Here is a 14,970-nt window from a genome sequence, read left to right as displayed (position 1 = left end):
TGATGAAAGGAACACCATTCTTGTTGTAAAGCATGGAGGTGGATTGCTGATGTTTTGGGGATGTGTGAGCTACAAAGGCACATGAAACTTGGTCAAAATTGAAGGAAAGATGAATGCAGCACTTTATCAGCAAATACTGGAGGCAAATTTGTAATCATCCGCGTGGAAGCTGCACATGGGACGTACTTGGACATTCCAACATGACAACAATCGAAAACACAAGGCCAAGTTGACCTGTCATTGGCTACAGCAGAGTAAAGTGAAGGTTCTGTAGTGGCCATCTCAGTCTCCTGACCCCAATATCATTGAGGCACTCTGGGGAGATCTCAAGCATGCAGTTCATGCTAGACAGCCCAGGAATTTAAAGGAACTGGAGGCTTTTGCCAAGAAGAGTGGGCAGCTTTACTATCTAAGAAAATAAAGAACCTCATACACAACTACCACAAAAGACTTCAAGCTGTCATTGATGTTAGAGGGGGCAATACATGGCATTAAGAAATTCATTATGTGAACTTTTGATCAGGGTAATTTGGATGTTTTGGGTTGTCATTATGATTTAAAAAGAGAAAACACAGTAGTTTGGCAATATATGGCTTCACCCAACCACTAACCTTGAGTGGAGAAAAAGTTTTGGTATTATCATTTATATTCTCTGAAAAAAGGCCAAGAAAGCAAAAATTCTGCCGGGTTATGTAAACTTTTGAGCACAACTGTATATATCTATGTATTCTATGTGTATATATCTACTCTATTCTAACTTGTCAGAGTGATTTTACTGTACGTGGCATATTAATTGCAGGCTTTTCAAACGATCTAGAGGTATGGTTCTACAGGAAGTAGTTTTTTTTTTCTCTTGGGGCATTCAACTTTATTAGCATGCACAAAGAGACACAAGTTAGCCACAAAAAAGCATGAAAAAAATGCACCAATAAATGAGTTTTTGCCACAGCTTATTTCCTTCCAAGAAATCAGGTTTTGCTGCAGAAAAAAATGCAGCAAAATCACCCAGTGTGAACTTACCTTAATAGTTTTGATCCTGAGTGTCAACTATTTGCTTACTTGGGGATGCCTACCTCTTGGACTCATGTACTAGGACAATTTCTGAATCTGTGGACAGTTTGCTAGATTTGGTGATCTGATGGTGCTTTTTCTCTTTTGATCAATAGTTATAGTTATAATAGACCTATAGCAGATCCATTTTACCATAGCATCTTATAGTGATCTAACAATAGCTTGGAAAAATCTGTAGTTCCAGATGCTGTGTCCGAAATAAGGATGCTAAATTATGCCTGTATTACTTGTTTGAAAGTGGCCTTGGAGTCAAGATATTTACAGCATTTGCATAAACTTTTTCAATTTCTTTATAGACTGGCACTTTGACAGAAGACATCTTGGATTTGTATGGTGTTCTTCCTTGTGAGAAAAGCTGGTAAGTTTTATTCAGTATAGCAACTGTAAAGTGTATGCTTGCTATGAGTGAAAAAAGCTCAATCAGTGGCCAATGTCAACATTGTGCTCTCCTTCTTTAAAGGGATTCTGTCAGCAGGATTGTACACAGTAATCTATAGACAGTGTCAGGTTGACGCCGCCATACTGATTAAAATGATACCTTGACTGATAAAATCCATCTTGTGGTTGTTGTTTAATCTTTATTTTCAGTTTGGAGTTACTGATGTGCTCAAGCTCCGTGGTGGCCTGTGGGGGATGGGGGGGTCTTCATGTGGTGCTCTGACTAGGTATTCATCAGTATGGCTTCTGACAGGTCACTGATCCCTCAGTTACCTGCCCCCTAGTTTACATAATGAATATTGTATATACAGATTTAAAAAAACAAACAACCTTTTGCAGGTAGGTGCCAGCTGTGGCACCTGAGCTGCAGCATAATCACATATGTACTGTGTATATAATTAATATGTTTGAGGTTCTCCTGATATTAAAAAAAAAAAAAAAAATCAATTTGAAAATGGTGACCAATAGCCAATAGCTGCGATTGGAGGAGGAATTTTTTTTCTTCTCTAGCAAGATGGTGCTGCCGGCACCTGCACAATGGCAGCTATTGGCAATCGCCGATAGCTGCTACTGGGCAGGCGCAGTGGTCGCTATTTTAAAATAGATTTTTTTGGGGGGAATAGCAGGAAAACCCCAAACATATTGCCTGCAGAACGTTTTTTTTTTCAATATGTACAGTATATATACGTAATATTCATTATGTAAGCAAGGGGACAGGTCACTGAGGGATCAGTGACCTGTCAGCAGTCATCATTAAGAATAGCTAAGCAGAGCACCACATGAAGACCTCCTCACAGGCCGCCCTGGAGCACGAGCAAATCATTAATTTAAAACTGAAGATAAAGATTAAACATCAACCACAAGATGGATTTCATCAGCTAAGGTATCATTTTAATCAGTATAACGGCGCTGACCTGACACTGTCTGTGGGCTGCAGTGCAAAATCCTGCTGACAGGTTCCCTTTAAGCAAGTCCTAAGGGATACCCTATTCTGCCTAACCCTTGCTCTCCCTATGGTGTCTGCTCTCTTTACAATTTTTTAATCCCCTCACTTATTTTTTTCTCAAAAATATTAAACTTAAAATGAATATTGATTAAACAATGCTTTGTGCTTCAACATACATTTTTAGTTTTCAGGATATGATATTTTTCACTTCTTCTGATAATCTATGCTGGTGTCCAATACTTCAAGCAATGACAAGTTGCCACTCACTTATCACATTGGATGGAAAATTACTAGGAGATCCAATGGACTTGAAGATGTTTGAGGGAACAGGTTGGGTAAGTTACACGTTAAAATAAGTTTATATGTTAACATTTTATAAAAATATACCATTCTGCTATATTATTATACACTCATCTACAACTCAAAGTCCCAAAAATTTGGGGACGCTGCGTAAGATGTAAAAAAAACAAGAATCAATGATACAAAATTTTGTATTGCCATATTTTATTTACTGCAGAACATAAAAAAAAATCAGAAGTTGAAAATTAGACATTTTTCCTTTTAATTTGAAAAAAAAAATACCACATTTAAAAATTGACGGCAACAATACATCTAAAAAAAAAGTAAAAAAGTTGGAACAGCTTTAGGCCGGTTTCACACGTCAGTGGCTCCGGTACGTGAGGTGACAGTTTCCTCATGTACCGGAGCCACTGACACATGTAGACACATTGAAATCAATGCATCTGTGCAGATGTCATTGATTTTTTGCGGACCGTGTCTCCGTGTGCCAAACACGGAGACATGTCAGTGTTCGTGGGAGCGCACGTATTACACGGACCCATTAAAGTCAATGGGTCCGTGTAAAACACGTACCGCACACGGACGTTGTCCGTGTGCAGTCCGTGTGGCGTGCAGGAGACAGCGCTACAGTAAGCGCTGTCCCCCCCACATGGTGCTGAAGCCGCCATTCATATCTTCTCTGCAGCAGCATTTGCTGAAGAAAAGATATGAAAAATCCTTTTTTTTTTGTTGTTTCTCGTGTTTAACATAAAGAGCCATGTCCCCACCCCCCTCTCACCCCCTGTGCGGCCGCCCGTTGTTATTAAAATACTTACCCGGCTCCCTCGCAGTGTCCTGTCCTGGCCGCACCTTCTACTGTATGAGCGTTCACGTGGGGCCGCCCATTACAGAAATGAATATGCGGCTCCACCCCTCTGGGAGGTGGAGCCGCATATTCATGACTGTAATCGGCGGCCCCACGTGACCGCTCATACAGTAGAAGGTGCGGCCAGGACAGGACACTGCGAGGGAGGCGGGTGAGTATTTTAATGCCGGCGGCTGGGCGCACAGGGGGTGGGAGGGGGGAGGATGCCCTAAAGTTTATTTTAAACACAAAAAAAACAAAAAAAAAAGATTTTTCATTCCTTCTCCCCAGCGAGCGCTGGAGAGAACGGATGAATGGCGGCTTCAGCACCATGCTGGGGGGACAGCACTTACTGTATTGCTGTCTCTCCTGCACGGTCCATGTGGTACCCAGGTGGCACACGGCTGCCGCACGTGTGCCACACGGATGGCCTACGTGAGCTCACGGACACACGGACACGGATAACTCCGGTACCGATTTTTTCCGGTACCGGAATTATCTGGACGTGTGGGACAGGCCTTAACAAAAGGCTTTAAAAGTAAGTGGTACTAAAAAATAGGTGGAGGATCATTTTACTTCAAAATTACATGACTGTGCATAATGTTGGCGAGGCAGAGGTGGTCAGAGGTTCATCAATCATTGAAAACTGAGTGTAAAAGAGACAGACTGACTGACGCATGAATGGCTGTGATGGGAATAACACTTCATTAATAAACCTGAATTTAATATATTGAACAGGAACTTGAAGATTACAAGGTAAAAATCAGAGAAAATGACCAATATAAAGGCTGCACAATGGTGAAACCTGGACCTTCTGCTGCAAAGGCAAGTTAATTGTATTTTCCTAATGTTAATTTTCAGTATGATTTTCTAAAAAAGTTTAACATATTATATGTGTTCTTCATTATGTTTTTAATCTTTAATCTCATGTGTATTAAAGGTATGGTTCAACCTTTAAAAATAACGATATAAGCAGCTCAGACCAGTATAAAATAAAATAATAAAAAAAAATAAAAGTTACAAACCTCTCAATATCTATCAATGTCTATGTTTCCTTCAGTGCATCTGTAGATTGTGTTAAACAGATGGCTATGTGGCCACTACAGCCAATAATTTTTCACCACTGTGGCCGGTGATTGACTGCAAAAGTCCCATGCTAATCACCAACAAAAATCAGACCCAGACATCATTAGAAAGGACTTAGAGGACCAGCAGTAACACATGCATACAGTACATATTTTCATTATACATCATGCTTGGGATTTTTCTTGCATTTTAATTTAAAGGGGTATACTGAACATTAATATTAAATGTATTTTAAGGACCAGGCCTATTTTGGCATTAAAGATCACCCATCGTCATCTATAAAAAAGCCCTTTGGCATAGCAGCACCAACCAGGAGAGACTATTATACCCTCTGTCCCTCATAGTAGTTATCTGGAAGTTTGGATCACTTGTTGTGCATTCTTTGAGGCAAATGTCACTGAACATAACCTAACACCATTGAATTCAATTGGAGGCAAAACCAAACACATAGACAACCTCAGCTTTTGGGCCTCAGGGGGGCCCAAAAGCTGCCAAAACAGCTCAAATTAGGGTCAGACACCAGGAAAAGTTGCATCAATTGACCCATTATTTGCACTACAAATAATTTTTTTTTAAAATGACATGGGTTCCCCTGTATTTTTCATAACCAGCCAGGCAAAACTGACAGCTGTGGGCTGCAAACATGGGGGCATTGGTAGAATGAGCTAAGCTGATGGGCTGACACATTCGCTATTGGCCTCTGCCTGTGATCAATTATACCACTAGAATCAGTTTCTTCAGGCCCAACAAATGTAGTGGAAACTCATCTATACATTACAGCTGGCTCCTGCTGCGGATAGCACGGGTACAACTCTTGAAAATTTGCTTTCTGATAACGTACATGTACATCCTGCTGCAGAAAGTAATAACCTATTTGGGCAATTCTTAGCGTCATTTTAAGTTAATGTAATGTGTTAATGTACCATTAGTGTTTATAAACAGCATTTTATATTGCATTTGCTATAAGCAGTACAGGAACATTTTTATTCTTGTTCACTAATACCGGTAACTGTTTCTCAAATTGTTATATCTGCATCAAGTAGACTCCAGTGGAAGGAATCCTTATTCTACACCAGTTCCCATTCTCCTCCACTTTACAGCGCATGTCTGTCATTACCCAGATTATTGGAGAGAGTAATATGACAATGTTCATGAAAGGGGCACCTGAAATGGTTGTGTGCTATTGCAAACCAGAAACAGGTAACTACAAAGCATGTGTAGTAAAGTTAGAATAACTGTGATGTGTCATTGTCACTATTGACTAACTATTTTGTTGATACAATATTTTACATTTGTACACTGTTTAAAAAATACAAAAATCTGGATACTGCAAAATGAGGAGGTTTGCACACTAGGTAACAATGAATTGGGTGTGAATATATAGTTATGTAAATTATAGTCATTTAGATATTTATATTGCCCTACTTGTGCTATTTCTTTGAGAACAAGTAGGGAAATAAAAACTTTAACTTCAGGGCATCTTTGAACATTTATCTAACATTATACCACGTATTTGTTCACTTTGCAGCATTTTTTTTGCACCTAATTTTGGCATAATTTGGCATATGTGCAATATTAAATATTCACCTCTATTATAAAGGAAAGTATGAAGTTTGTCTGCTATGATTTCCAGAAATATAATATTTGTAGATTCCTACCTAAATTCATGGAACTGTAATCAACACGTGGAGTATTTTGCTGCAGTCTATATGGCTATAGATAATTTTGACTTTGAGTAATTTTTCTCATTTCTTAATAGTTCCAGACAACTTCTCTGAGAAACTTGATGATTGCACAGTACAAGGCTTCCGAGTAATTGGGCTGGCTTACCGGTCACTGCAAAAAGAAGATCTGCCAAAGTCTTTTGACACAGATAGGTAATAATGCCTTTTACATATACTTCAGTATTAAAACACTAATTTATTAAGACAGAAGTTTTGTATGCCAGTTTTAATAAGGTTTGTGCAGGAATAAGACATACTATACCTATTATTAGGTACATGGCACTTAATGAATTTGACATATGCTATCAATGTCATGCGCTTCCATACACCTCACCAGAAAAGTTTTTCCAGTCAGGAACTGGAGAAAGATTCCTGACATGATGTAAGCTGCAATTTTTCCTGAATTTGTCAGGCAAGCACAGCCATGCCCTGTCCTAGCCTGGCTACTCTCCATCTTGGCCCGCTTTAAAAAACAACAAAAGCTGTATTATTTCGCATAGAGCTTTGAGGTGAGGCACTTCTTTAGACTGGCCTATCGCCTCATCCCACATGTAACTGTTCCATTTTTGCCTTTCCCAAATTTTCTTCCAAATCTGGTACCTCATAGAATCTGTTTTCACACCCTTCATGTATCTAAAATCCCTTGTGTCTGTACATGTACAGATAATGGCTGGTGACCGATCCTTTCAGCGTTATTTGAGAACCACATATATTATGTTGATGGCTGGACAATACAATACAGCACTTTTATTTTTACCTTTTGTGTCTGCTCTATTTTCTCATACATTGTAAGTTTGTGAGCAGGAACCTCACTCCTCTTGGTATTTGTTGAATTATGTGTTTACTCTGAAATGTCTTTATTGTCTGAACAAGTCCCCTGTGATATATAAAGGTAACATTTTGAAAGGCTGCGTCTGAGTTAAGACAAGAGATATTAGATTGCCCAAAATATCACAAAAGAGTGAAACTAAACTCAGATAAACCTGCTGCTTGCCCCTTCACAACCTAGGATTCTCCCATTTTTGAGTTTCCATTTTTTTTCTTGCCTTCTTCCCAGAGCTATAACTTTTTATTTTTCAGTATGGCCATGTGAGGGCTTATTTTTTTGTGGGACGAATTGAACTTTTGAGCAATACATTGATTTTACCATATAACGTACAGGAAAACGAAAAAAAAAATCAAAGTGAGATGAAGTTTTAATGCAATATTGCTGCGACCAAAGAAATTCTGATGTTTCAATTTTTTTTCTCATTACTCCGTTTACCAATTGGATTAATTATTTTTATATATTGGTAGCTCAAGCTATTCTGAATGAGCCATTTCAAATATGTGTATCTTTTATTTTTTGTTAATTGTTTTATTTTTAATGGGACAAACATGGGGTGATTTACGTTTTCATATTTTTTTTATTTTATCAATATTGTTTAAAACTGTTTTTTTTACTTTTCACTTGCTTCAATAGTCTCCATGGGAGACTAGAAGCTGCAATCATCCGCTCGACTGTGCTATACACAGCAAAGATTAAGACCTGCTATATGTAGCTAAAATGATCACCTGCTTGGAGCACCGGCCGCTGGGCGGTGCTCATAGCTATCCGGCAATGATGACAACAACAGGGGTCTCCTGCAGACACCGGGTTGTCATGTCAACCTATCGGTGACCTGCACTTATGTGACACGGGTGCCGATGAGTGGGTTTTGTGATGCGCTTCCGGTGCAAGCAATGCAGCTGTCAGAGATTGACAGTGGCAATTAATATGTAAACAACTGCGGAAGATCGCTATTCCACCCATGAATGTAATGGGCCATTAAAGTTACAGGCTCATCTCCGGAGCCTGCAGTAAACCAGATTAGGCAACCTTAGACCTAGCTATACATCTAAGGTCAGAATGGGGTAAAAGAGAACCTGAGAGCTAAATAACTGCAGCATTTCCGAGAAAACCATACTTCATAGGCCGTCAGAGAGACTAGCCGGACAGGGAGGTTCCTCATGGCTTCCCCCTGCCCATTCACCTTGAGTGACAGGTCTCTCTCTGCCTGTGTGTATACAAAGAGACCTGTTACTCCATGGTAGTTGGTGGGGAGGAGCTGCCAAGGGTCCACCTTTAACCCCTTCACCCCCGGAGCTTTTTCCGTTTTTTCATTTTCGTTTTTCGCTCCCCTCTTTCCCAGAGCCATAACTTTTTTATTTTTCCATCAATATGGCCATGTGAGGGCTTATTTTTTGCGAGACAAGATGTACTTTTGAACAATACCATTGATTTTACCATGCCGTGTAACAGAAAACAGGAAAAAAATTCCAAGTGTGATGAAATTGCAAAAAAAGTGCAATCTCACACTTGTTTTTTGTTTGGCTTTTTTGCTAGGTTCACCAAATGCTAAAACTAACCAGCCATTATGATTATCCAGGTCATTATGAGTTCATAGACACCTAACATGTCTAGGTTATTTTTTATCTAAGTGGTGAAAAAAAATTCCAAAGTTTGCTAAAAAAAAAAAAAAAAAAAAAAAAAATTGCGCGATTTTCCGATACCCGTAGAAGCGTCTCCAATTTTCATGATCTGGGGTCAGTTGAGGGCTTATTTTTTGCGTGCCAAGCTGGCGTTTTTAATGATACCATTTTGGTGTAGATACATTCTTTTGACCGCCCGTTATTGCATTTTAATGCAATGTCGCGGCGACCAAAAAACCATAATTTTGGCGTTTTGATTTTTTTTCTCACTACGCCGTTTAGCGGTCAGGTTAATCCTTTGTTTTTTTTTATATATCGGGCGATTCTGAACGCAGCAATACCAAATATGTGTATGTTTATTTTTTTTAAATTGTTTTATTTTGATTGGGGCGAAAGGGGGGTGATTTGAACTTTTATATATTTTTTATTTTTTTTATATTTTTAAACACTTTTTTTTTTTATTTTGGCATGCTTCAATAGCCTCCATAGGAGGCTAGAAGCATGCACTACATGATCGGCTCTGCTACATAGAGGTGAAATACAGATCACCTCTATGTAGCAGAAAGGCAGGTGTACTTTGAGCGCCGACCACAGGGTGGCGCTCAAAGCAATCGGCCATCAACAACCATAGAGGTCTCAAGGAGACCTCTGGTTGTTATGGCAATGCACCGCTGACCCCCGATCATGTGACGGGGGTCAGCAGTGCGAGCATATCCGGCCGCGCGGCCGGGAGCGCTAGTTAAATGCCGCTGTCAGCGCTTGACAGCGGCATCTAACTAGTTAATGGGCGCGGGCAGATCGCGATTCCACTCGCGCTCATTGCGCGCACATGTCAGCTGTACCAAACAGCTGACATGTCGCAGCTTTAAGGTGGGCTCACCGCCGGAGCCCACCTTAAAGCAGGGGATCTGCCAGCTGACGTACTATTCCGTCAGCTGGCAGAAAGGGGTTAATTGATTAGTTTCCTGCCAACCTTTGTCCCTTGTGACTTTTAGGCCGGCGTCACACTCGGCGTAAGACAATACGGTCCGTATTTTACGGCCGTAATACGGCCGAAATACGGTGAAATGTTCCCAAAATAGTGATCCGTAGTCAGGGTGTGTCAGCGTATTTTGCGCATGGCATCCTCCGTATGTAATCCGTATGGCATCCGTACTGCGAGATTTTCGCGCAGGCTTGCAAAACCGACATCTAATGGATTTATGTGCTCAAATGTTCATTAAAACATATATACAGTATGTATATATATATATATGTCATTGAGCCACATATATATATATTCTGTATTTATATTTCATTCAGCGCGATATCTGTGAACAGCCGGTAATTCAATTGCCGGCTTTTCATTTCTCCTTCACAAACCCGACAGGATATGAGACATGGTTTACATACAGTAAACCATCTCATATCCCCTTTTTTTTTGCATATTCCACACTACTAATGTTAGTAGTGTGTATGTGCAAAATTTCAGCGCTGTAGCTGCTAAAATAAAGGGTTAAATGGCGGAAAAAATTGGCGTGGGCTCCCGCGCAATTTTCTCCGCCAGAATGGTAAAGCCAGTGACTGAGGGCAGATATTCATAGCCAGGAGAGGGTCCATGGTTATTGGCCCCCCCGTGGCTACAAACATCTGCCCCCAGCCTGTTATGGTTACCCCAATGACCAGAGGAATAAAAATACAAAACGGACTAGCTCTCGGGTGATGGAAACTAAGGTCGACCGTGACCTGAACCTGACCCAACACTTACAGTAGCCGGGGGATGTACCTACGATGCCCTAGACACCACGCGCCAGCCGGAGATCTAACTACCCCTATAAGAGGAATATACAGGCCTGCCTTACCTCCAGTGAGGAACCCCAAAAGATGATAGTAGGCCCCCACAGATATTGACGGTGAGTTCAGAGGAAATTACATACGTAGGATGAACAGCAGATTTAGCACAGTGAGGTCCGCTTACTAGATAGCAGAAGGACAGGAAAGTGTTACTTCACGGTCGACCTAAAAATCACTATTCAAAAACACCATCCAGAAATTACTTTAAACTCCAGTGACAACTCATGCCACTGGAGTAGTAATTTTCTGTCCACAAGAGCTTCCAGCACTGAAGAGTCACATTGCAGATAGCTGGACAAAAATAGCAAAAACAAGAAACAAAATTCAACTTAGCTGAACTGGAACTTGAGGCAGGTGAATGCAACAGAATGCTACTAGCACATTGTTGGCCGGCATGTGACTAACAGCCAAGCAGCCTTAAATAGGAAACTCCCCTAGAGGGTGGCGACAGGTAATCAGAGATGGAGGAAGGCACATAAGAGACACTACCATAACAGACCACCGGGGGAGCCCACAAACCGAATTCACAACAGTACCCCCCCCTTAAGGAGGGGGCACCGAACCCTCACCAGAACCACCAGGGCGACCTGGATGAGCACTATGAAATGCACGAACCAAATCGGGAGCATGAACATCGGATGCTGTCACCCAAGAATTATCCTCCTGGCCATAACCTTTCCACTTAACCAGATACTGAAGTTTCCGTCTGGAAACACGGGAGTCCAAGATCTTTTCCACCACATACTCCAATTCACCCTCAACCAACACAGGAGCAGGTGGATCAGCAGAAGGAACAACCGGTACCTCATACCTCCGCAATAATGACCGATGGAAAACATTATGGATATTAAAAGATGCTGGGAGGTCCAAACGAAAGGACACAGGATTAAGAACCTCCAGAATCCTATAAGGGCCGATAAACCGAGGCTTAAACTTAGGAGACGAGACCTTCATAGGAACAAATCGAGAAGACAGCCACACCAGGTCCCCAACACAAAGACGAGGACCAATACGCCGATGACGATTAGTGAACTGTTGAGTCTTCTCCTGGGACAACTTCAGATTGTCCACAACCTGTCCCCAAATCTGATGCATCCTATCAACCACAGCATCCACTCCAGGACAATCCGAAGACTCCAATTGACCGGACGAAAACTGAGGGTGAAACCCTGAATTACAAAAAAATGGAGAAACCAAAGTGGCAGAACTAGCCCGATTGTTAAGGGCAAACTCTGCCAATGGCAAAAAGTCAAGCCAATCATCCTGATCAGCGGACACAAAACACCTCAAGTAAGTCTCCAAGGTCTGATTAGTACGCTCAGTCTGGCCATTAGTCTGAGGATGGAATGCAGACGAAAAAGACAAATCGATACCCATCCTGGCACAGAACGTCCGCCAAAATCTAGACACAAACTGAGTACCCCTGTCAGACACTATATTCTCAGGAATACCATGCAAACGCACCACATTCTGAAAAAATAGAGGAACCAACTCAGAGGAGGAGGGCAATTTGGGTAAAGGTACCAAATGAACCATCTTAGAAAAACGGTCACAAATCACCCAGATGACAGACATCCTACGAGAAACCGGAAGGTCAGAAATAAAGTCCATAGAGATGTGCGTCCAAGGCCTCTTAGGAATAGGCAAGGGCAACAACAACCCACTGGCCCTAGAACAGCAGGGCTTGGCCCGAGCACAAACATCACAAGACTGCACAAACATGCGCACATCTCGAGACAAAGAAGGCCACCAGAAGGACCTAGACACCAAATCCCTGGTGCCAAAAATTCCAGGATGACCTGTCAACGCGGAAGAATGAACCTCCGAGATAACTCTACTGGTCCAATCATCAGGGACAAACAGTCTACCAGGCGGACAGCGATCAGGCCTATCCACCTGAAACTCCTGCAAAGAACGCCGCAGGTCTGGGGAGACAGCTGACAATATCACCCCATCCTTCAGGATGCCGGTAGGTTCGGAATCACCAGGCGAGTCAGGCTCAAAACTCCTAGAGAGGGCATCCGCCTTCACATTCTTGGACCCAGGCAGATATGACACCACAAAGTTAAATCGGGAGAAAAACAACGACCAGCGCGCCTGTCTAGGATTCAGACGCCTGGCCGACTCAAGATAAATTAGATTCTTGTGGTCAGTGAGGACCACCACCTGGTGTCTAGCACCCTCAAGCCAATGACGCCACTCCTCAAACGCCCACTTCATGGCCAGAAGTTCCCGATTTCCCACATCATAATTTCGCTCAGCGGGCGAAAACTTTCGGGAGAAAAACGCACATGGTCTCATTACCGAGCAGTCAGGATCTTTCTGCGACAAAACTGCACCTGCTCCGATCTCCGAAGCATCCACCTCAACCTGGAACGGAAGTAACACATCAGGTTGGCGCAACACAGGAGCGGAAGAAAAGCGGCGCTTAAGCTCTTGAAAGGCCTCCACAGCCGCAGAGGACCAATTAGCAACATCAGCACCCTTTTTGGTCAAATCAGTCAAAGGTTTAGCAATGGCAGAAAAACCCGCTATAAATCGGCGATAGAAATTAGCAAAACCCAAGAACTTTTGCAGACTCTTCAAAGAAGTAGGTTGCATCCAATCACAAATAGCCTGGACCTTGACAGGGTCCATCTCCATAGATGAAGGGGAAAAAATATATCCCAAAAAGGAAATTCTCTGAACTCCAAAACTACACTTTGAGCCCTTTACAAAAAGAGAATTAGCTCGCAAAACCTGAAAAACTCTCCTGACCTGTTGAACGTGAGATTCCCAGTCCTCCGAAAAAACAAGAATATCATCCAAATACACAATCATAAACTTATCCAGATATTCACGGAAAATATCGTGCATAAAGGACTGAAAAACGGAAGGGGCATTTGCGAGACCGAAAGGCATTACCAAATACTCAAAATGGCCTTCAGGCGTATTAAATGCGGTCTTCCACTCATCCCCCTGCTTAATCCGCACCAAATTATACGCACCACGTAGATCGATCTTAGTGAACCACTTAGCCCCCTTTATACGAGCAAACAGATCAGTCAGTAAAGGTAACGGGTACTGGTATTTAACTGTAATCTTATTCAAAAGTCGATAGTCGATACAAGGTCTCAATGAACCATCCTTTTTACCTACAAAGAAAAATCCTGCCCCTAGTGGAGACAACGAGGGGCGAATATGACCCTTTTCCAAGGATTCTCTGATATACTCCCGCATAGCAGTATGTTCAGGTACAGACAAATTAAACAAGCGACCCTTAGGAAACTTACTACCGGGGATCAATTCAATAGCGCAGTCACACTCTCTGTGGGGAGGGAGAGAATCAACTTTAGGCTCTTGAAAGACATCATAAAAATCTGACAGAAATGCTGGGATCTCAGAGGGAGTAGATGAAGAAATAGGAACCAAAGGTGCATCCCCATGAATACCCCGACATCCCCAGCTCAACACAGACATAGATTTCCAGTCCAAGACGGGATTATGAATCTGTAACCATGGTAATCCAAGCACTAAGACATCATGTAGGTTATATAATACAAGGAAACGAATAATCTCCTGATGGTCTGGGGTAAGACGCATAGTCACTTGTGTCCAATATTGTGGTTTATTGCTAGCCAAAGGTGTAGAATCAATACCCTTCAGGGGAATAGAAACTTCCAACGGCTCCAAATCAAACCCACAACGCTTGGCAAAGGACCAATCCATGAGACTCAGAGCGGCGCCAGAATCCACATAAGCATTCACAGTCACAGATGATAAGGTACAAATCAATGTCACGGACAAAAGAAATTTTGACTGCAAGGTACCTGTAGAAAAAGATTTATCAACCTTTTTATCAACCTTATTTATACGTTTAGAGCATGCTGATATAACATGAGCTGGATCTCCACAGTAGAAGCACAATCCATTTTTGCGCCTGTAATTTTGACGTTCGCCTCTAGACAAAACACGATCGCATTGCATATGCTCTAATGCCTTTTCAGAGGTCACCGCCAAATGGTGCACAGGTCTTTGCTCAGAAGACACCGCCATATGGTGCACAGGTTTTTGCTCAGAAGATACCGCCATATGGTGCACAGATTTGCGCTCCCGCAAACGCCTATCAATCTGGATAGCCAATTTCATGGCATCATTCAGACCTGTAGGCACAGGGAACCCCACCATGACATCCTTCACGGCATCAGAGAGACCTTCTCTGAAATTAGCTGCTAAAGCGCACTCATTCCATTTAGTAAGCACCGACCATTTACGGAATTTCTGGCAGTATATCTCAG

General features: G+C 42.0%; 1 protein-coding gene across 1 annotated transcript in view; it reads left to right on the top strand.

Annotated features, from left to right (window-relative positions):
• Positions 1-14,970, top strand: part of LOC143808061 (putative cation-transporting ATPase 13A4) — a 381,893-nt gene that overhangs the window by 300,592 nt on the left and 66,331 nt on the right. The window contains exons 13-17 of the mRNA XM_077290321.1: positions 1,368-1,429; positions 2,640-2,790; positions 4,338-4,424; positions 5,729-5,885; positions 6,445-6,562. Of these exons, the coding sequence (XP_077146436.1) occupies positions 1,368-1,429; positions 2,640-2,790; positions 4,338-4,424; positions 5,729-5,885; positions 6,445-6,562 (575 nt within the window). The remainder of the gene's footprint in view (positions 1-1,367; positions 1,430-2,639; positions 2,791-4,337; positions 4,425-5,728; positions 5,886-6,444; positions 6,563-14,970) is intronic.

The sequence above is a fragment of the Ranitomeya variabilis genome, chromosome 2 (assembly GCF_051348905.1).
Source record: "Ranitomeya variabilis isolate aRanVar5 chromosome 2, aRanVar5.hap1, whole genome shotgun sequence".
Taxonomy (NCBI): domain Eukaryota; kingdom Metazoa; phylum Chordata; class Amphibia; order Anura; family Dendrobatidae; genus Ranitomeya; species Ranitomeya variabilis.
Note: the sequence above shows the minus strand (reverse complement) of the source record. Positions and strands in the feature narration are given on the sequence as shown.